Source organism: Nannobrachium achirus (assembly GCF_963921795.1).
Source record: "Nannobrachium achirus genome assembly, chromosome: 5".
Taxonomy (NCBI): Eukaryota; Metazoa; Chordata; class Actinopteri; order Myctophiformes; family Myctophidae; genus Nannobrachium; species Nannobrachium achirus.
Genome location: NC_137814.1, coordinates 8,918,571 through 8,942,308, shown reverse-complemented (window position 1 = coordinate 8,942,308; position 23,738 = coordinate 8,918,571). Strand labels below are relative to the sequence as shown.

Below are 23,738 nucleotides of genomic sequence, written 5' to 3'. Positions count from 1 at the left end.
ACATCTGTAGTTTTTCACACTTTCTTTTTTTTTAATAATTTTTATCCCACGATTTTGCAACACATTTTCACCCAGTGCCAATTGCCTATGTAATCCTGGGCTCTGCTCTCCCTCTGCCGCGCCTGGGGAGACATCGGACTGACCTCATGCTTCCTTCAGTGTATGAGGAGGCCAAGTTGTTTCTTTTCACCTGATGGGGGATTTCCCCGGGATGGACGTAGCACGTGGAAGGAACACGTTATTCCAACCAGTTCCTTCCCCTCCATCAAGCGCCCCGGCTGGCCAGGGGGAGGCAGTATAGAGACCAGGATTACTGCATGTTTTGTGAGGGTATCAACCCTAGGAGACACGGGGAGAACATGCAAACTCCACACAGAAAGGCCCTATCGCCAACCCCACCTAGGGTGTGGGCGCTGATGATGCGGAGGGAGAAACACGCCCCCAGCACCCACAGCGTCACCCGGTGGGAATCGAACCCAGGATCTTCTACAGTAGCTGTGAGGTGAAGCGCTAACCACTGCGCCACTGTGCCCCCGTTTTTCACACTTTCAATAATAAAAGCTTGCAGCGCGACACAAAGTTACACGCTGTGAGCTTGTACATCTGCTATTTCTTTAACTCTTTGAGTGCCAGCGCCCTCTAGGGGCCAAAGAATGCCAGCGCATCTCTCGTAGGCGAGCGCTTTAGCTTCCAGGACTTCACCTTCCAGGACCTGACGTGCTCACGTTCATGCACGGCATGGAAATGTCCCGGATGAAGATGCTAACAGAATGGCTATTCCCATTTTGTCATCTAAAAGATCATTTTTGGGCGATTTCGCCGTAAATAAACCTCGCGCCGCTTCCCTAAAACACAAAAAAGAGATATAAGCCTTTAAAGATGCGGTCTTTCATTGGATTAGGCGGAGATTGGCGATTGCGTTCGCAAATTACGGCCGGCCGGGAGGTTGCTAGCTTTCGGCTAGTAGCTAGAAAAATCAGGCCAGGCTTCAGAAGGCCTCTTATCATTTTATTCATTTAATTAAATAAAGCCGAACTACTTCGGGATCGGCACACTCGTGTACTCATCGGAAGCGGCGCCGAACATCGGTTGAACATTGGGGAGCTCAAAAATGTATTTTAAACCATTTTTAATGGAATATATCGTCGGACAGAGTAGAACGGCTAGCTGGCTAGCGGCTAGCGAGCCAGGACCACCCACGACTCTACAAGCAGCTCGGGGTAAGTGAATTAATAAAAAAAAGATTGTATTGGATTGAAATAAAGCCGAACTAGTTCGGGATCGGCACCAGATGAGTTAATAGCCAAAAATCTAATAAACGCAAAAATCTAGGGTGACATGGGTGCTTTCCCGGTTTTAATGGGTTAATGGCCGGTTCATACTGCAGTGGTCTATACAGATGGGATGTCCCATATTCTGATATTGTCCAGCTCTTTCATTTCTGATTCCGATATACAGGCTTTTTTTCTTACACCAAAACGAATTCCCGGTAACAACATCACAGTCTCCTGTGGAATGAACACACTATGCCTAATGGTTATTATGATGACCCAATGCCCATATATGGACATATTGTGCCAGTCTAACCAGTGTGGTTGACGCGACATGAGTCACACTTGCAAATGAATTCCGTCCTTCTCCCTTCTGCCCATATATGGAGATCCCTGTCCCGATGTCATCAATATTAAGCGCATATCTGGGAATGGCCATATTTGGTAATGCCCATATATGGACGCTCCATATATGGCCAAGACAGAATTAATTTGCAAATCAAGACTGATGCATATCATCACCTGGATCTCCATATGAAGATCACGATACACTGACCTCATCTAACCCTGGAGATGACTGGATCATCACCTAGATCTCCATATATGGAGCTGGTCAATATCTCTACATCTGACCTCATGGACTCCATATGGATATAGCTGACCTTACATCACAGTGATGACTCACCAGCTCAGCCTAAGGGCGAGAATCGACCTCGCCCTTTAGGGTGTCTTACTGTCAAGAGAGAGAACTTGAAGTACAAAGTTATTTTCAGTCAGTTCTAACCAAAATGGCTATTATCTCAACGTTTTCCTCACAACATAATCACTAAAATATTGTCACTGTCAGGCAAAAACCTTGTATCTCCAAGTTTCAAATGTGTACGTCTTTTGGTAAAGCAAAGCCCTGCTTCATCATACAAGCCTGTCACACAAAACTAGTGAAAACAGCCAATTGTGTGCTTGTAGATCTGCTGTTTTCACTAGTTTAGTTTTATAGATGATAATACAAAACAAACGGTTTTGGACATACAAGGTTTCCAGCCGACAACGACGATATGCTATAAATATAAGGTGCTGGGAGTGAACATTATAATGTAGGGGTGCCTCGGATTAAAACAATATTAATGGGGTGCCCTGAGACACAAAGGTTTGGGAACCCCTGCACTAGAGGGGAGGTGATGGAAGGCAGACATGCAGACAGACACTCTGTCACATGTCATCTGATACTTTAAATGACTGAGGAGGAGTGAGATGGAGTGAGAAGGAGAAGGAACTCTACCAAAACACTGCAGGAAACCCAATAGCGCATCGTGGTCTCAAATCCCCACCGGAATAACACATTATCCACTGTTATGACTCTATTAGGCATGTCTGTCAGCAACCTGAAGCAATACACTGCAACTATCCTACCACATAAAAATAAACCATTATATTCTGACAGGTCTAGATTTTTGTGTATTTACAATAATAATAATAATAAAAATTGTGCACACTCATAGCTCTTATACAGATATTTTATTAACTTTCAAACATGTCTGGGTCATTGTAATCGGGCTTTTGTGAACATCCTGGACAGTTTTTAAAGGTGCTTAAGGACGGGTGTTTTCAGTGGCTAACATGGAGTTTGAAGTTACAATGGGTTTATATAGGAAGGGAGGGTGTGTCAGATTAAATTCATATCAAATGTCTAAATAAATACTGAATAAGCAACTTAAAAACCGTTTTGGGTCCCTTTAAGTCTTAAAGGGGAAGACCACCAATTTTCAATATTGAACCATGTCATTAATATATACCTTAGAGGAGTTGTGTGGAAACGTGATGACATCACACCGTTGTACTTTACAATACAAACCCCAAAATCAATCAGACGGCACTTTCTGGACATTTCAACAGACTCGCTCATTCATTAACATCACAGTGTCTTTATGTCGTGTCTAAAACTGGAAACATGGTTTTGTATCGTGATGCGTTTTCTCTTGCATGTTGAAGTTCCTGAGAAGAATGACAACTTGAGAACCGATGCCTCTTAACAGTGTGTTGGCCTGCGTTACTGCTCCTTTCTTTTACTAACTCTGAATTTGTTTATTGTGTATGTGGGTCAGTGACGTGACGCCCCAAAAAATGTGTTTTTAAAAAAACTTTAAATTGCAGGCATAAAAGTTATTTACTTTTGTTCTACTCACTCTCAACCTTATGGAAATACATTTTGTTTTTAGATATTTTATTGGAATCAGACTTTATTCAGCAGTTTGTTGTACTTGTGCCTAAAATCGTCATATGGTGTGACATGAAAACAATTGTTCATAAAATGAAAATGGAGTACATCTTTCTTAAGTTACTCACTTTATCAAAGTCCTTTATCATAACTAACCAGTGATCCACTATAGTTTTTTGAAAATTAATTATATCTGTATATTTTTTTCATAATCGACACTCTGTGTGAGGCCCATGTTCATGATCTTACAACATATTTTAAATGTATTCTGTCAAAACTTTCTCTAAAATTACACAAATATTTGTGACTCTTCCTGATAATATTCTCTATGTAATCCATAAACATTTTTTTGGTTTAATCATTAATAAAGGTATGATTTCTCACTATTTGGAATGTCACACCAAATGATTTAGTGTCACACCGTATGATCATATCTTCATGTGTCAAAGCAAACTGTGTTTTAACCTACCTATTAGTGAGTACTGAACTGAACTACTGATTGATTAAACAATTACCCAGGATAACATGGCCTTAATATTTCTGAACAGGATATTATTGTAGGGCTTTAACATGGGATAAGAAAGAATTGTAGTAGTAGATGGATGATGAGGATGTGCACAGGAATGCTACGCACACCTAAGTCTTCTGCCGGCCCACGGCAGAAGGATCCTAAAGGGACAATAAGGCGCATAGCCACACTTGGAGCCAAGGCATTGAAGGCAACATTTTATTAACACCAATTAGTGGAAACAGAACTCAGCATTCAGGTAAATTGCTTTTTTCCGAAGTCTCCTGAACTTGAACACAGCATTTTGTGTTGAACAAATGTAATTAGGAATCATGACATTACACCACATCTCCACTAGCTAAAGAGTGCTGGGTTGCGCAACTCCGAAAATAGCTGATCTACAAGCTCTCGCAGCACAACGTGTTGAGAGCTTGTAGATCAGCTATTTTCGCTAGTTTTGTCTCGGGTCCTACCTTAACACTGTCCACTGTCCAGTCCAGTGAGTGAAAGTACAAAAGTATTAGATCAGATTAGATTATACATTTAGACTGTATTGTACATCAGCCAGTCGTATTTGGTGAGGGTAGCAAACCGGCTGCCTTGTTGCGGTTCTGCTATGCCACAGACAACCTCCTGCTCTTCGTAGAAAATGCAGTCTCGCCCCTTTGGCTCCTCTCTCCTTGCTGGGTCATTGTTTAGTTTCTCCCTGTACTTTCTCGTTCTCTCAGCACTTGTCATTTTCCAGCTGACAAAAGAAAATGCAATGTATAGTTTAAGACAAAGAGAAAATATTGTTTAGATTGAAACAATATGTTAAGGTTTCTGTGAAGGGGTTTCTGCTCTGTCTGATGAATTTGAAGTATCACTGAATGAAGCTAAATTACATTTTATGTAAAAATGTTTAAAACAAATGTTTAAATGTACAAAAGAAACATGGAACTTTGTTATTTGTTGTTATATCTGTAGTTAAATACAGTATAAATCATATGGTGTGACAGTCAAGTCATATGGTGTGACAAGCAGACATGTCACACCATATGATTAAGTGTCACACCATATTACTGTTTTCTCCATTTAGGTTTACCTTGAGGCTACTATGTACACATTAGCATGCTAACAGCATGCTAGCTATAACAAAGCAGCCTAGATCTACATGGAAATATGACCAAAACTTCAAATAACTTAAGCTTTTTTTAAAGAAAAGGTGTCACACCAAAAGACATCCAGAATGGTGAGTTTGTCAACGTTTCAACAAGATGGCATTTCATGAAAATGTTAAAATCATAACTCACCTCAGACACCTGTCTTGCAGTTGTGCTGGGAGTGCTGAATAGCCTTACAGAAGAAGGACCTCTCTAGCCAATAGGTGTCCAAATAATTGCCTGTTTAATTTTTCCAAACTAGTGTCACACCAAATGATTTTGGGTTGGGGGACAAAATGTTTTTGATCAGAAATGACTGAAAACATTATGCTTTGACTTTGAAAAGATATAGGCTCAAAATAGACATTTTTTTTAGCCTAAATTCATTTTCAAATGATTTTTAGCAATTCTTTTTCTTAGTTTTATTCAAGTTCCCACTTTGAGAAACAAGGTCAGGACAGTCACACCATATGAGTTTTGCCATGTTTGGTTGAAGATTCTGAAGAAATGAGGAATGAAATGTTTTAATCTTGAGTAAGTTCACATAAAGCTTAATGTCCTGCACAATATTCAGAAGGTTTTTGACAAATATATTTTTTATTTATACATGTTTGACACCGAGGACAGCGAAAACGTTACGTCACGTCACCCACCCATGTATGGTACCCATATGCAGTGGTGTAAAAAGTACTTATATTCTTTACTTAAGTAAAAGTATCAATACTACAATGTAGATGTACTCTGTTACAAGTAGAAGTCCGGTATTCAACATTTACTTGAGTAAAAGTACAAAAGTATTGGTATCAAAATGTACTAAAAGTACCAAAAGTAAAAGTACTCATCGTGCAGAATGTCCCATTTTAAGTTATCAAATGTATACAAATCTTTTGAAAATAGCAGATCTACAAGCTCACAATGCGTCGAATCGCGACGCATTGTGAGCTTGTAGATCGGCTATTTTCAAATGTTGCGCTGTTTTCCCCCCCGGCCAATCGCAAAAAGAAATGTTCTCCATTGGACCCCATTCATTTTCCCCTTTCGTTTTCTAACCTTAATTAACATTTTCATACTTTATGGTTCCTATTGCTAGTTAAAAATTGCCTTTTAATCACGATGATATGCGTTTTGTGAAAATAAGGTCCCATTTATGTTAAAATTGATGATAAAGTTGCGGGGGGCAACTAAACTGATACCAGCCGGCTGTGTTCTTCTTCGTGTGCTGTATTTCGGGAGGCTCCGACCACATTTTCCCATGTATCCCTGCGGTTGCACGTGACCGTTGGCAGCCAATAGCCTCCTCTGGTCGCATTTCAATCTATGATGGCGACACCCATGCCAAGGACCCATGATACTTCAGTTGCGCTGCATAGAAACCAATGGCTTCGCACTGTCCATATATTTTACGGTCTATGTATGGAACAAACACCCTTTGCCTTGGTATATGGTGAACCATGATGCTTTATGATAAATTGATAATAATAATAATAACTAGAAATACTGTTCCTTCGAAACAGTGTGGGCTCGATTCCAACCCAACAAATAGGATACTTTAAGGTACTGTAAGGTACAGTACCCTACAGTATTGTACTGTACCTTACTGTACTGTACTGTACTGTACTGTACTCTACTGTACTTTACTGTACTCTACTGTACCGTACTGTACCTTACTGTACTGTACTCTACTGTACCTTACTATACTGTACTTTACTGTACTCTACTGTACTTTACTGTACTCTACTGTACTTTACTGTACTCCACTGTACCTTACTGTACTTTATTCTACTTTACTGTACTTTATTGTACTTTACTGTACTCTACTGTACTTTACTGTACTCTACTGTACCTTACTGTATTGTTTTGTACTTTACTGTACCTTACTGTACTTTACTGTACTCTACTGTAACTTACTGTACTTTACTGTACTCTACTGTACTGTACCTTACTGTACTTTACTGTACTCTACTGTACCCTACTGTACTGTACCTTACTGTACTGTACTTTACTGTACTCTACTGTACCTTACTGTAGTGTACCTTACTGTACTATACTATACTGTACTCTACTGTACCGTACTGTACCTTACTGTACTGTACTCTACTGTACCTTACTATACTGTACTTTACTGTACTCTACTGTAATTTACGTTACTCTACTGTACTTTACTGTACTCCACTGTACCTTACTGTACTTTATTGTACTTTACTGTACTTTATTGTACTTTACTGTACCTTACTGTACTTTACTGTACTCTACTGAACCTAACTGTACTTTTACTGTACTCTACTGAACCTTACTGTACATATTCTATGTGTTCTAGAGGTGTATATTGAGTGCATATACTGTAGGTTAACAATCCCAGATCACATCTGTCCTCCACTATGTCTATAACCAAGGCGTTCTTCTATGTGGCCACTCCAGACTGAGGAGTGGAGCATGACTTTTATTGTGTTTGTGGATCTGATTTGAAAATGCATCGGTTGTGATATCTCCCTGAAAACCAACAACAACCACTAATACGGCTGATTGTCCCTGCGGGTTCTAGGATATATACTGTAAATCCCATTGCCCGGGATCCTAAAACCTTATTCTTTTTAAGAACAATTTCTAAAACACTACAAAACATGTCTCAAAGACAAATACAAGCAAACGTCTTCACAGTAACACAGTAACAGTTGTTTGTGTGTGTGTGTGTGTGTGTGTGTGTGTGTGTGCGTGCGTGCGTGCGTGCGTGCGTGCGTGCGTGCGTGCGTGCGTGCGTGCGTGCGTGCGTGCGTGCGTGTGCACATTGTAGATCAACTTCATAGCAGTATTAAGTGGTCCATCTATGTTTTTTATTAATAATAAAATCTGCAAAGTAACAAGTAACTGAGGCTGTCAAATGCTGTATTTATAGTAGAGTATATGTAACAAAAATGGAAAGTAGAGTAAAAGTACCTCAAAATTGTACTGTAGGTACAAGTACTTGTATATACTTGAGTAAATGTACTTAGTTACTTTGCAGCACCACAGAACAGCCAATGACAGACAGGCCTTTAATCACAGCTGTCTCAATCAGTAGAGTGGAGAGGGACATTTATAGATATTTGTAGTTTTAACTCAGAATATATACATCACAAAGCTTAGATATTTGGATCAAATCAGAGAGCAGACCTGTGTGAACGCAATGATATAGATAGCATATCTGAAGTGTGAACACTGCAGCCACAGCGCCTTAACATAAACATGGGTCTATTATCCTTCTCTCCACTCACTAAACCCATTGGAAATGCATTGGGTGCTTAAAGTTAAACATTTTTATTTTTTTATATTTATACTACAAAACATTTCAAAACCAAAAATACAAGCACACGTGTCCTCAGTAAGCTGAACACATAAAAATTTGAATGGTGTTGAAAGGTGTAAGCGTTTAAGAGATGAATCGCGCCAAAGTTTTGAGGATACTGACTGACTGACTGATAGATAAATAATGAAGATAACATACGTGTGCTCGCCTTCCAGGCGAGCCCACAATAATACATCAGATCAGATTTATATAGTGCTTTTCTTAGTACCCGAAGTCGCTTAAAAACAGAACAAAACTAAATGAACAACTTTATTAGTTTTACTGTGAAGATTTCCCAGAGCACCCTAGAGCAGGGTTACACAATTAGTTTCCTCAAGGGCCGAATTATGTCTAGGGTACCAAGCCGAGGGCCACAACATTGAATCATGTCTAGGGTACCAAGCCGAGGGCCACAACATTGAATTATGTCTAGGGTACCAAGCCGAGGGCCACAACATTGAATTATGTCTAGGGTACCAAGCCGAGGGCCACAACATTGAATTATGTCTAGGGTACCAAGCCGAGGGCCACAACATTGAATTATGTCTAGGGTACCAAGCCGAGGGCCACAACATTGAATCATGTCTAGGGTACCAAGCCGAGGGCCACAACATTGAATCATGTCTAGGGTACCAAGCTGAGGGCCACAACATTGCAGGGGGCGACGGTGGCGTTCCCGCTACTCCAGTGACAGTTCAGATATCTTCGTTGTCGGGTGAAAATCTTGTATGTCCAAAACAATTCGTTTTGCATTTATCTTTAAAAAAAGAAAATTAACTAGTGAAAACAGACGATCTACAAGCTTGAAGATCTGCTGTTTTCACTACTTTAGTGCGACGGCCTTGTATGATTTGCGAAAGAACGTACACATTTGGAGATACAAGATTTCCACCCGACAACGACGATATACTAGTGTTGTTGCTGCTCTTATACCACCATTATTACTGGGGTTGGTGTGGGCCAGAGAGTAGCCCCCCGCGGGCCGCAAATGGCCCGCGGGCCGCCTATTAATTGGGGAACCCTGCCCTAGAGGCTATTTTCACAATGTTTGCCTCTTTCTTACGTAATATTGTCTCAGCTTTTTTATTCTGGGTTCGTAATACATCTCTGGGAAAGCCACAAAAGGGACCAGTTTGTGTCTCTGAGAGTTAACTATCAAATACCTGGAACGCGCCCGAGTCGTGTTAGATTTTAACCACTTTAACCACTATTGTATGCTTTTTTAACCTTAGAAAAATAGCAGATATACAAGCTCACAGCGCGGCACCGAGTGCCGTGCTGCGAGCTTGTAGATCTGCTATTTTTGAAAAATCGTGAAAATGTGTGCAAGTCTAGGACTATCTTTGACCCGATCTTTGACCTGACTTCTAAATCCTTCACCTAAATCAGTGGTTCTCAAACTTTTGCATGTCAAGGACCCCAAAATTACAGATATTTGGCCACGGACCCCCATCTCAAAATATGTTGTTCCAGGGACCCCCCAGAAGCAAATATTTGATTTACAAATGTTCGCTTTTAAATAGATATATTCAAAGAAAAAATCATGATTTTTCAAAAATAGCAGATCTACAAGCTCGCAGCGCGGCACTCGGTGCCACGCTGTGAGCTTGTATATCTGCTATTTTTCAATAGTTAAAGCAGTCAATAATCCTAGGCCTAAATGGGTTAAAAACTAGCAGTGGATTTGCACGGTGCAGACAGACATCATTGTGTTCCTGTGTCTCCTCTATAGTCTGATGACGTGGGTAAGCTCTGTGTGACTCACTGCTCTCTGTGATCTGTTCCCAGAGAGGGGAGGGGAGGGGAGGGGCCGGCCATCATGATGATAATGATCCGGGGCGTCACAAGGGGGGGAAAGTGGGACTGAGTTACTAGGGCCCAAGGTGGAGGGGCCTTCATTATTTTATACTTTAGCTATTGAAAAATAGCAGATATACAAGCTCACAGCGCGGCACTGAGTGTCGCGCTGCGAGCTTGTAGATCTGCTGTTTTTGAAAAGTCGTGAAAATGTGTGCAAATCTTTGAATATATGTATTTTTTAAGCAAACATTTGTAACTCGAATTTTGCTTCGAGGGGGGCTGGAACTAAATATTTTGAGATGGGGGTCCGTGATCAAATGCATATAATTTTGGGGGTCCTTCACATGAAAATGTTTGAGCACCGCTGACATAGAAACATAGGTTTTTCAAACCTATGTTTGAAATATTCAAAGACTTTGCACAAATCTTCACGATTTTTCAAAAGATTGCAGATCTACAATGAGCTTGTACTGTATATCTGCTATTTTTCAATAGTTAAAGCACAAAATAACGCGCAATAATGCATTCCCGGTCTAAATGGGTTAAACCCCCTCCCCTTATGAAGAACATTCATGGGGGGCCCGCAGTGAATCCTTGTACCCAGGGCCCAGAATGTGGTGTGACACCCCTGATAATGATGATGTGTGTGTGTGTGTGTGTGTGTGTGTGTGTGTGTGTGTGGGGGGGTTTCTCCCAGGGATGTGAGTGGCATAGCAATGAGCAAACTGCCCTCCACTCCTGGACCAGATGACGATAGAAGGCCAGGAGTGGAATACTCCCCTTAAAGGAGTAGTTCACCCCAACACAACTTTTTTTCTATTGATCACTCATGCCATGGAGACTTGAGTTCAATAATATTTTGGAACATAACAAATGGAACGGGTTCATTTGGTTCCATTTGTACACTAGACTACTTATAGACTCCTAAAGGACTCCCTGGAATCCACTTTGAGAACCATGTGGTCTAGACCAGGGGTTCCCAAACTTTTTTTGTCTCAGGGCACCCCATAAATATCTTTTTAATCCGAGGCACCCCTACATTATAATTTTCACTCACTTATATTTATAGCATATCGTCGTTGTCGGGTGGAAACCTTGTATGTCCAAAACCGTTCGTTTTGTATTTATCATCTATAAAATGTAACTAGTGAAAACAGCAGATCTACAAGCACACAACGTGCTTGTAGATCGGTTGTTTTCACTAGTTTTGTGTGACAGTCTTGTATGATGAAGCAGGGCAAAAGACGTACACATTTGAAACTTGGAGATACAAGGTTTCTGCCCGACAGTGACGATATTTTAGTGATTATGTTGCGAGGAAAACGTTGAGATAATAGCCATTTTGGTTAGAACTGACTGAAAATAACTTTGTACTTCAAGTTTAAAATGTTTTTTTTCAAGTGTCCAAATAAATTCCAAATACTATCAAATGATCTCACGGCACCCCAGGGTGCCCCGTCACCCACTTTGAAAACCCCTGCACTAGACTACTTATAGACTCCTAAAGGACTCCGTGGAGTCCACTTTGAGAACCATGTGGTCTAGACTGCTGGTAAGAACCATGTGGTCTAGACTGCTGGTAAGAACCATGTGGTCTAGACTGCTGGTAAGAACCATGTGGTCTAGACTACTGGTAAGAACCATGTGGTCTAGACTACTGGTAAGAACCATGTGGTCTAGACTACTGGTAAGAACCATGTGGTCTAGACTGCTGGTAAGAACCATGTGGTCTAGACTACTGGTAAGAACCATGTGGTCTAGACTGCTGGTAAGAACCATGTGGTCTAGACTGCTGGTAAGAACCATGTGGTCTAGACTGCTGGTAAGAACCATGTGGTCTAGACTGCTGGTAAGAACCATGTGGTCTAGACTACTGGTAAGAACCATGTGGTCTAGACTGCTGGTAAGAACCATGTGGTCTAGACTACTGGTAAGAACCATGTGGTCTAGACTGCTGGTAAGAACCATGTGGTCTAGACTGCTGGTAAGAACCATGTGGTCTAGACTGCTGGTAAGAACCATGTGGTCTAGACTGCTGGTAAGAACCATGTGGTCTAGACTACTGGTAAGAACCATGTGGTCTAGACTGCTGGTAAGAACCATGTGGTCTAGACTACTGGTAAGAACCATGTGGTCTAGACTGCTGGTAAGAACCATGTGGTCTAGACTGCTGGTAAGAACCATGTGGTCTAGACTACTGGTAAGAACCATGTGGTCTAGACTGCTGGTAAGAACCATGTGGTCTAGACTGCTGGTAAGAACCATGTGGTCTAGACTACTGGTAAGAACCATGTGGTCTAGACTGCTGGTAAGAACCATGTGGTCTAGACTGCTGGTAAGAACCATGTGGTCTAGACTGCTGGTAAGAACCATGTGGTCTAGACTACTGGTAAGAACCATGTGGTCTAGACTGCTGGTAAGAACCATGTGGTCTAGACTGCTGGTAAGAACCATGTGGTCTAGACTACTGGTAAGAACCATGTGGTCTAGACTGCTGGTAAGAACCATGTGGTCTAGACTGCTGGTAAGAACCATGTGGTCTAGACTGCTGGTAAGAACCATGTGGTCTAGACTGCTGGTAAGAACCATGTGGTCTAGACTGCTGGTAAGAACCATGTGGTCTAGACTACTGGTAAGAACCATGTGGTCTAGACTGCTGGTAAGAACCATGTGGTCTAGACTACTGGTAAGAACCATGTGGTCTAGACTACTGGTAAGAACCATGTGGTCTAGACTGCTGGTAAGAACCATGTGGTCTAGACTGCTGGTAAGAACCATGTGGTCTAGACTGCTGGTAAGAACCATGTGGTCTAGACTACTGGTAAGAACCATGTGGTCTAGACTACTGGTAAGAACCATGTGGTCTAGACTGCTGGTAAGAACCATGTGGTCTAGACTGCTGGTAAGAACCATGTGGTCTAGACTGCTGGTAAGAACCATGTGGTCTAGACTGCTGGTAAGAACCATGTGGTCTAGACTGCTGGTAAGAACCATGTGGTCTAGACTGCTGGTAAGAACCATGTGGTCTAGACTGCTGGTAAGAACCATGTGGTCTAGACTACTGGTAAGAACCATGTGGTCTAGACTACTGGTAAGAACCATGTGGTCTAGACTACTGGTAAGAACCATGTGGTCTAGACTACTGGTAAGAACCATGTGGTCTAGACTACTGGTAAGAACCATGTGGTCTAGACTACTGGTAAGAACCATGTGGTCTAGACTGCTGGTAAGAACCATGTGGTCTAGACTGCTGGTAAGAACCATGTGGTCTAGACTGCTGGTAAGAACCATGTGGTCTAGACTACTGGTAAGAACCATGTGGTCTAGACTGCTGGTAAGAACCATGTGGTCTAGACTACTGGTAAGAACCATGTGGTCTAGACTACTGGTAAGAACCATGTGGTCTAGACTACTGGTAAGAACCATGTGGTCTAGACTGCTGGTAAGAACCATGTGGTCTAGACTGCTGGTAAGAACCATGTGGTCTAGACTGCTGGTAAGAACCATGTGGTCTAGACTACTGGTAAGAACCATGTGGTCTAGACTACTGGTAAGAACCATGTGGTCTAGACTGCTGGTAAGAACCATGTGGTCTAGACTACTGGTAAGAACCATGTGGTCTAGACTGCTGGTAAGAACCATGTGGTCTAGACTGCTGGTAAGAACCATGTGGTCTAGACTACTGGTAAGAACCATGTGGTCTAGACTACTGGTAAGAACCATGTGGTCTAGACTACTGGTAAGAACCACGTGGTCTAGACTACTGGTAAGAACCATGTGGTCTAGACTGCTGGTAAGAACCATGTGGTCTAGACTGCTGGTAAGAACCATGTGGTCTAGACTACTGGTAAGAACCATGTGGTCTAGACTGCTGGTAAGAACCATGTGGTCTAGACTGCTGGTAAGAACCATGTGGTCTAGACTACTGGTAAGAACCATGTGGTCTAGACTGCTGGTAAGAACCATGTGGTCTAGACTACTGGTAAGAACCATGTGGTCTAGACTACTGGTAAGCCACCCCGATCACGTGAATTCACATCATGACACGATAGTCAGGGAGGGTTCCCACACATTTTTAACAATGCATTTTCAAAACCTTTCCACAAATTTCCATTGTTATCCCATGTCCAGGTCTATAGCAATCATTATGGTACACTATTGAGTGCTATCAATGCACCAAGACTGGAGCGAAGGAGTCACATTGACAAAAATACAAACACAATCTACAAGCTAACGACGCATCACGGTGCAATGGGTTGTGGATCTATCGTTTTTGTCACGTGACGCCCTGCATACATTAGGCCACACCCAAGCAGCTTGTGCAGCGCAGCGCTACATTTTACCATGTTACATATGGTCACTGTCGGGCAGAAACCTCGTATCTCCAAGTTTCAAATGTGTACGTTTTTTTCGCGAAGTAAAGCCCTGCTTCATCAGACAAGGCCGTCGCACAAAAGTAGTGAGAACAGCAGATCTACAAGCTCACAACGCCTCGCACCGCGAGGCGTTGTGTGCTTGTAGATCGGATGTTTTCGCTAGTTTAGTTCATTTTTTTAAATGATAAAAACGAACGGTTTTGGACATACAAGGTTTCTACCCGACAACGACGATATGTCACGTAATGTTAGACATGTTTTGGGACATGTTTTTTATGAACAAATATCCAAACATTTAGCAAAAAAATTGATTAATGTTCAAACTTCTTCCACGCCTGGACAACAGTTCATCTAATGTGCACGTAGCGTTGTTCCCAGGTCCCAGTAGTCAGAGGCTGGTGAATGCTAACCTGCCGACGCTGGTGAATGCTAACCCTAACCCCAACTTTAACCTTTCTCTGACTAATGGGATCTCGGACTATCAAGATTTTCCCGGAATTTCATGACCATGGGAACCCAGTGATGTGAATGCACGTTATGACACCAAGATAATGTGATAATAATTCGGGCGACCGCGATGGCTTACCAGACTACTGCATCAGTGCATATCTACAATTCCAAAACAGCTAGTTCCATTCGTTGATTCTGATTGTCTGGTTTCCATTTAATTGCTGTGGTATATGAGACAATAATCCACACCAATCCCAGGTGCGTTATTTCTTTCCAGTGTTCCACAGTGCACCAATTGTCTACACCTTTGTTGTTGGCAAAAAAAAAGCTGGGACGTGTCTATGATTTTTCATGTTGCCAAATTGGAACCATTTTAGAAAAGCAATAAGCCAAGCGAGGCGTGTGGTTACCACATGCCTCACGTGGCTTATTGCTTCATTCTTAAACAGCTAGTTCCATTCCTTGATTCTGATTGGCTGGTTTCCCTTTAATCGCTGTGGTATGTGAGACTATAACCCACACCTTGAATCAGTTTATATCAAACCCAGGTTCGTTATTTCTTTCCACAGTGTTGTGAAGCTAGACTAGATAACTTGATTGCCAAGTAACAGGTGTGTTGTTTCTGCAGCCTGGCCGGGAACTACACTTTCTTTGTAGCTGGGGACTACTTTCTTGCAGAGCAGACCTTATAGTGAATTATTATTATTAGTGACATAGAACAGTTTTAATTGGTACATGTCTATGATTCTTCATGTTGCCATATTGTAACCATTTTAGAAAAGCAATAAGCCACGCGAGGCTTGTGGTTACCTGTATTTTACACCGGCTGAGAGGGTTGGAGACACTCGTCTGCGCCTCGTCTCTCTCAACCGGTGTAAAATACCAGGTAACCACTCGCCTCCTTTTGCACAAAGAATTGCATTGCAAGATAGAGGGCGCCAGATCCCTTTTAGTCACACTGTACCACTACTTCCTGTTCATCCACAGAGCATTGATTCTAGTTGTTTTCTCCATTAGATTAAAGTGCTTTCTTTTCACTTTTTTCAACTTTTATTACTTGTCAAAATACATTTTATTTGTCTACCTCATCTTTTTACCATCCCAAGTAATAGAAGTTGAAAAAGGTGAAAAGAAATCTAATGGAGAAAACAACTAGAATCAATGTTCTGTGGATGAACAGGAAGTAGTGGTACAGTGTGACTAAAAGGGATCTGGCGCCCTCTATCTTGCAATGCACTTCTTTGTGCAAAAGGAGAAATCCAAGTTAGTGAGGAGCAGATATTATGAACACCACAAATAAAACCAGTGAGGAGCAGATATTATAAACAATACACTTTGTATTGCATGTTGACAGTATGCTCAGCTCAACCCAACGTCAGGGGGAAGAGAGAGAACAAAAAAACTAAAGAAAACATCAAGGCAATAAAACACAGTCAGCTAAAGGACATGTTTTATATAAATAATAATTAAAAAATATTTAATGAAAAAAAAGAGAAAAAAAAAAAGAAAACCTAAATGGAGAATCCCCCAAAAAATAAAAATACAAATAACGATACCCCCTCCCCCCCAACACGTGTGGAGGCTTCAGTCCGTTTTAAGCGCTGTCCATTAGCGCCCCCTACAGCCCGGGCTCCGTACAAGCATGCACTTCTTCGTGTTGGTAATAATAACACCTCAACGTAGCTCTTTTTTAAATATAGAATTATTCATATCTTTGTTTGTTTTTATCAATCATTCAATTTTTTTTGTCCTTTTCAAATGTTTGTTTTTTCGTATGCATCTTTAAACACATCCACAACGCGTGTGTCTTTTTAGAAACTGCAGACAGAGGAAGAGGAGGGTGATGGATGAAGATCAACGCTGGGTGAAGAAGGTCGAGCTCTGTTTGGCGGGCGGTGCCTTCGTCCTCCTCGTCTTCGCTGTGACGCAGAGGCGTCAATTGGGTATGGCAGCTGCCATCATGCCTGTTGCTAAGGTATGGCAACATGACTGGTGTCTTGCACGCGCGCCTTAAATTTAGGCCTAGAATTATTGAATGCTTTAACCAGTGAAAAATAGCAGATGTAGATCTGCTATTTTTGAAAAAGTCGTGAAAATGTGTGCACATCTTTGAATATATGTATTTTCAAAGCGAACGTTTGTAACTCAAATTTTGCTGACATAGAAACATTGGTTTTTCAAAACCTTAGACGCATTCAAAAGACACTTATAGAATCGGGTCAAAATTGAAATGTTCACGATTTAAAAAAAATAGCAGATCTACAAGCTCGCAGCGCGGCACTCGGTGCCGCGCTGTGAGCTTGTATATCTGCTATTTTTCAATAGTTAAAGCATAAAATAACGATACACAATAATGTGTACCCGTTCTAAATGGGTTAAGACACCAGTCAGGTTGCCATACCTTAGCTTTTGCTGAACTGACGCCACTGCTGTAACGTCCGGTGAAGACGCACGCTCGCCCCCCCAGCCCCACCCACCATTTTCTCTGTCTTTCTCCATATCCTGCATATCCGTCCACCTGTCCCCCCCTCAAGGTGTCTCTCTCTAGAGCAGCGGTTCTCAAACGAGTACGTGTCAAGGACCCCCAAGGACCCCCATAACTCATAGGGGCCTTTTCTACCGGCAAAGAACCGGTTCTGGTTCTTTCTCCCGCAAATGGCATGAACCACAGGTGAGCTTTTCCACCGTGAACCGGAGTTGGTTTCCGAACCGTAAAAGTTGGTTCCGAACGGGAAACACAAAATCCTTGGTTCCTCTGGTTCAATCATGGTTCAATCTGGTGGAAACTCAAGCCGGTTCGCAAGAACGAACCAAGGTTCCAAGAAAGTTGAACCGGCACTGGTTCTGGAACCAAGGTTCTTTTGGTGGAAAGGGCCCCAGAGTGTACCAAATGGAACCACGAGGGTCACTCCCAGGGGCCTTTTCCAACGGCAAAAGAACCTTGGTTCCAGAACCAGTGCCGGTTCAACTTTCTTGGGAACCTTTGGTTCGTTCTTGCGAAACGGCTTGCGTTTCCACCAGATTGAACCAGAGCCAAGGATTTGGCTCTGGAACCACAAAAAAACAAGGATTTTTGTGGTTCCAGTTCCGAACCAACTTTTACGGTTCGGAAACCAACTCCGGTTCTCGGTGGAAAAGCCCACCTCTGGTTCATCCCATAGGCGGGAGGAAGAACCTGAACCGGTTCTTTGCTGGTGGAAACGGCCCCCCAGAGTTACAGACCATGTAAAGGTCCATTTGGTTTTTGAACCAGGCTCAAGGAACGCTGAGGGTCCCTGGGCCCCACTTTTGAGAGACCAGCGGTTCTCAAACATGTTCATGTCAAGGACCCCCCGGATACAGATTGATGCATTTGGCTGCGGTCACCCTCCTCCCCCATGCACCGCTATAACACTATATTAACTCGTTTTGGCTGGGGACCACCTGGAACACCCAGGACACCCGGGGGTCCCCGAACACTAATTTGAGAACCAGTGCTCTGAACGCCTTGAGGGACAGACGGACATGGAGGAAGACAGGGGGGGTCAAACATCACACACATTCACTAAACCAGGGGTCTTCAATGTTTTCAGGACAAGGACCCCTTAGTTGAGAGAGAGAAGAAGCAGGGACCCCCACAACCTTCTCATAGATTCCATATAGTTTCATTGTTTGACAGCACAATCATCAATGGATTTTGGATTCATGTCAATTTGTGTTTTCAGATATTTAACCACTTGAACCGTCAATAAACTTGACCTTTCACTCTGTACTTAGTCTGCTCTTTTTATCCCCTCTACACCAAACTTATTTGCCAAAAAATAGCCGATCTACAAGATCACAAAGCCTTGCACTGCGAGGTGTTGTGAGCTTGTAGATCTGCTATTTTTGGCTTAAGTTCTCAGAATATGGACACTAGGGTTCAAGTTGAAAATGAAATGTAAAGATATGCGTTTGTCATTTCCTGTTCACAAGAATATGAATTAAAATAGAAGCTTCCTTTCTCAGTTTTCAGGAGGTGTAGTTCCAGACTCTATATCGCATTGGTTCTCAAAGTAGGGTCCAGGGACCCCCAGGGGTCTTTGAGGGAGTTCCAGGTGGTCCCCAGCTAAATGATAGTTGGGAAACAAATTCACCCTCTCAGCGATAGGTACTCTGTAGCCTATACATGCATGTCAAACTGGGGGTCCTTGAAATTAAAATGTTTGGGAATCACTGCCAGAGCCGCACAAATGTTATATATTTTCAGATGGGGGTCCGCGAGCTAATAAGTGTCCATGTGGGGGTCCTTGACATGAAAAAAGTTTGAGAAGCACTGCTATATAGCATTCAGGAAGGGGTAGTTCCAGATTCAGAGATTGTGTAATATTTGTGTGGCTAACCAGAGACTACAGTAGTAAACCTGCCCAACACTGCACACACCCATCACATCACTCAATCTCTCATCAATCCCACCCAGACCCCCCATCCCCCCCCCCCTCTCATCCTCCTCTCTGTCCGTACAGAGGAGGCGGGCCGCTGGTCCAAGGGGATACAGGAGCAGGAGGAGGGTGTAATGTCAGCAGGTTTTCACATAGAACTGCACAAGGAGGACTCCAGAAAAACACACGGACGGGAACGGATATCCACCTGAGAGAGAGAGAGAGAGAGAGAGAGAGAGAGAGAGAGAGAGAGAGAGAGAGAGAGATATGAGTGGTTGAATAACAGGGTTCCCAGAACTTCCCACACATCTTTACCAATTCATTTCCAAAACTTTTCCAGAATATTTAATCCGATTTCCAGGACTATATAACAATAATTCAGCTCAATAACACTCAGTATGCCAGTGGTTCTCAACCTTCTCAGGCTGTGACCCCCGAAATAATCATATTTGAACTGGGGACCCCGGCACCCTGACGAGCACTAAGAGTAGAGGAATTTTGTATAACACGGTTTTATTGTGAAAATAGCCGATCTACATGCTCACAATGCCTCGCGTTGCGAGGCGTTGTGAGCATGTAGATCGGCTATTTTCACAATTTCTGCCTCTAATATTTGACAATTTGGCAAATGTTGAATTTGTCATTTCAGAGGTATTAACACAATCAATAACCAAAGACAATGCATAGCCATTTTTTCCAGGACCTTCCAGGACCCTTGATCAATTCCAAAACTTTTCCAGTACTGGAAAAATATTTTTCTAATTTCAAAATATTTCCAGGAATTTCATGACCGTGGGAACCCTGGAATAACGACATGGAAGTGTTGGTAATAATAGTCATTTAGAAAAGGTCAACAATTTTTGACCCGGCACTTAGGCTCCAATGCAGCCCGAAAGCGGGTTGCGGGTTCGAATCCCGATCCTGACGACCCAAAGGTCACTCCCCGTCTCTCTCTCCCCATTTCCTGTCTATTTCCTGTATACTATCAATAAAGACATCAAAAATAGTGCTGTCCAACGATTAAATATTTGAATCGTGATTAATCGCATGATTTATCTTGCGATTAATCGCAAATAAGTCATCAGTTTTTAATCTGTTCACAATGTACCTTAGAGGGATATTACTCAAGTCTTGCATACCCCTATTAACTCATCTACTGCCATTTTGAATATGCCTTCTTTGGGATCTCCCCATAGACTCCATAGACTTCCATGTAATTTATAGTGCACAGATCATGCACGCCCATGCACAGATCATGCACCATGTTTGTGCAGTTTGTTCACAGCTTTCAAACAAAAAAATCCGATTGGAAATCCGTTCAGGCATTCTTGAGATAATAGCCATTATGTTTTACATGTTATGTAAGCAAAAATGGCTGTTATGTAAAAAAAAAAAAAAAAACGTTTTTTTTTTTTTTTTTTAACTCGTCAAACTCGTCATAAGCAGAGTGGACACATAAATATAACTCGTCAAACTCGTCATAAGCAGGGGATGAGTTAACATGGGAGTGGAAAAATACGCTGGCTTTATGCAAAAGTATGAAGGCTATGTATCTTTTATTAGAAATCAATTAAAAAAAACAAATAAATCATAATGTTACTGCATTAAACAGGGTGCAGCAGGTGGCTATAAGGATCTGTTACATTGAGTAAATAGGAGTACTGTAGTGTCTGTTTTTAAAGTATAGTTTGTTGATTACTCTCGACAATGAAATAAATTGTCACTTTAGAAATGTGCATATACCCTGTATATACTTATATGTATGTTGGTTTACGTAGGAATTGAATTCCAAAAAGGTAGCACATCCAAAAAATGTAATCAGGAGGACAAAGTAATCACATTTCCACTTATTAGCACACACCAAAACGGAACGCTTGCACGTTTCGGCTAAGAGCCTTCATCGGAGCATTCACATCACATAAAGTCAACTCACTTTTAAAGTGAGTTGACTTTATGTTGGTTTATGTTGGTTTGGATTCATTCTTATTTTTAGTTTCATCTCAAATGATGGAAACACGAGGAGAGCAGCAGGGCCCAATTATACGATCACACTGAATGATGTCATCATGGAATTAACTGGGGGAGGTTTAGCAGACAGACACACAGACTATAGGAGGGAGGTGGGGGAGGTTTAGCAGACAGACACACAGACTATAGGAGGGAGAGAGGTTTAGCAGACAGACACACAGACTATAGGAGGGAGGGAGAGAGAGAGAACACATCCTGCGGCCCACTTCCATCTCATCTCGGGGTGAGTCATCGCTACAACAAATTAATACAGAGCCATCTCTCCTCCACTGCACTGCACCCCTCTCCCACCCCTCTCCTCTCCTCTCCTGAAGCGCCGGAACAATGGAGGCGCGTGCGCGCGTACGTATGTGTGACACACTGCCTGAAAAAAGCTAGTTGTGGGGGCGTGGACCGGGAATTCGTTTAAAAAAGAAAATGTTTAAATATTGCCGCTATCTGCTCGTCGGTTTGAATGCGGGACAATGTTTCTTTTTGTCCACACGACACACTTATTATGGGAGAACTGCCATAATCCCGAGTCCACTGAAATCCAGGGTGAAAATAGCCATGCTGTACCACAGACTGCAAATCTTTGCTACGCTTGTTGAGCTTGTTCAAAGTTCTATTTTGTTGTACGCCGAAGAAGAGGCTGCTCTGCAAGCATGCAATGTGTCGAAGTGCGAGCTTGTAGATCGTCTACTTTCACTCCTTTACCAAAAATTAGCTTTTCTCGTTTATTTCTTTAATTTGATATTTTGTTAATTTGAGTTCTTTGTGATTCTGATGGCTTTGCTTTTTTATTTATTTTACATATTCATTACCATGACAAACAAACTCACTCCCTCCCTCACAAGGCAGGGAGGATGTCGTTTGTATGTATCTGTATGGTAGAATGATGTAGTTTGTATGCATCTGTATGGTAGAAGGATGTAGTTTGTATGTATCTGTATGGTAGAAGGATGTAGTTTGTATGTATCTGTATGGTAGAAGGATGTAGTTTGTATGCATCTGTATGGTAGAAGGATGTAGTTTGTATGTATCTGTATGGTAGAAGGATGTAGTTTGTATGCATCTGTATGGTAGAAGGATGAAGTTTGTATGCATCTGTATGGTAGAAGGATGTAGTTTGTATGTATCTGTATGGTAGAAGGATGTAGTTTGTATGCATCTGTATGGTAGAAGGATGTAGTTTGTATGCATCTGTATGGTAGAAGGATGTAGTTTGTATGCATCTGTATGGTAGAAGGATGTAGTTTGTATGTATCTGTATGGTAGAAGGATGTAGTTTGTATGCATCTGTATGGTAGAAGGATGTAGTTTGTATGCATCTGTATGGTAGAAGGATGTAGTTTGTATGCATCTGTATGGTAGAAGGATGTAGTTTGTATGTATCTGTATGGTAGAAGGATGTAGTTTGTATGCATCTGTATGGTAGAAGGATGTAGTTTGTATGTATCTGTATGGTAGAAGGATGTAGTTTGTATGCATCTGTATGGTAGAAGGATGTAGTTTGTATGCATCTGTATGGTAGAAGGATGTAGTTTGTATGTATCTGTATGGTAGAAGGATGTAGTTTGTATGCATCTGTATGGTAGAAGGATGTAGTTTGTATGTATCTGTATGGTAGAAGGATGTAGTTTGTATGCATCTGTATGGTAGAAGGATGTAGTTTGTATGCATCTGTATGGTAGAAGGATGTAGTTTGTATGTATCTGTATGGTAGAAGGATGTAGTTTGTATGCATCTGTATGGTAGAAGGATGTAGTTTGTATGCATCTGTATGGTAGAAGGATGTAGTTTGTATGCATCTGTATTAGGGGTGTGACATTTAATAGCAATACGATATGCAACACAATACATGGTTGACGATACGATACATGGACGATATTGTTTCATTCATGGTGATACGATTCGATTCAATGATTTAACTATTTAGCAAAGAAATTAAATACGTGTGAAACGTGTCGATAGTGAAGTTTTTTTGTTTAAGGGAAAATCTATTGTTATGGATATAAATAAGTAGGGATGCCCCGATCAGGGTTTTTTTTGCTCCCGATCCGATACCGATCAAATATTATTGCTTCCGATTCGATCCCGATCTTTCCCGATCCGATCTTTTGGCAAGGCATTAAGAAAACAAAAATCTATTCATTCTATCACTTAGTGCAGCACTGAATCAACAAATTAAACACAAAGCTTATGAGTAGTGTATAGTGATATAGGCCTACTAGTGCAGTGTTTCTC

The 23,738-nt window shown here is 41.8% G+C and overlaps 2 protein-coding genes across 2 annotated transcripts in view; one reads left to right on the top strand and one right to left on the bottom strand.

Moving 5' to 3' along the window:
* The window catches only part of LOC308286045 (voltage-dependent calcium channel beta subunit-associated regulatory protein-like), a gene marked incomplete at both ends in the record, with an annotated part of 49,423 nt that extends 29,727 nt beyond the window's left edge, over positions 1 to 19,696 (top strand). Inside the window, 2 exons of the mRNA XM_080727007.1 lie at positions 16,900 to 17,027; positions 19,569 to 19,696. Coding sequence (XP_080583133.1) covers positions 16,900 to 17,027; positions 19,569 to 19,696 — 256 coding nt within the window. The remainder of the gene's footprint in view (positions 1 to 16,899; positions 17,028 to 19,568) is intronic.
* stk11 (serine/threonine kinase 11) overlaps positions 19,578 to 23,738 on the bottom strand; it is a 48,020-nt gene continuing 43,859 nt past the window's right edge. Inside the window, exon 11 of the mRNA XM_080726354.1 lies at positions 19,578 to 19,692. The gene's annotated coding sequence lies outside the window, so the exon portion shown is untranslated. The remainder of the gene's footprint in view (positions 19,693 to 23,738) is intronic.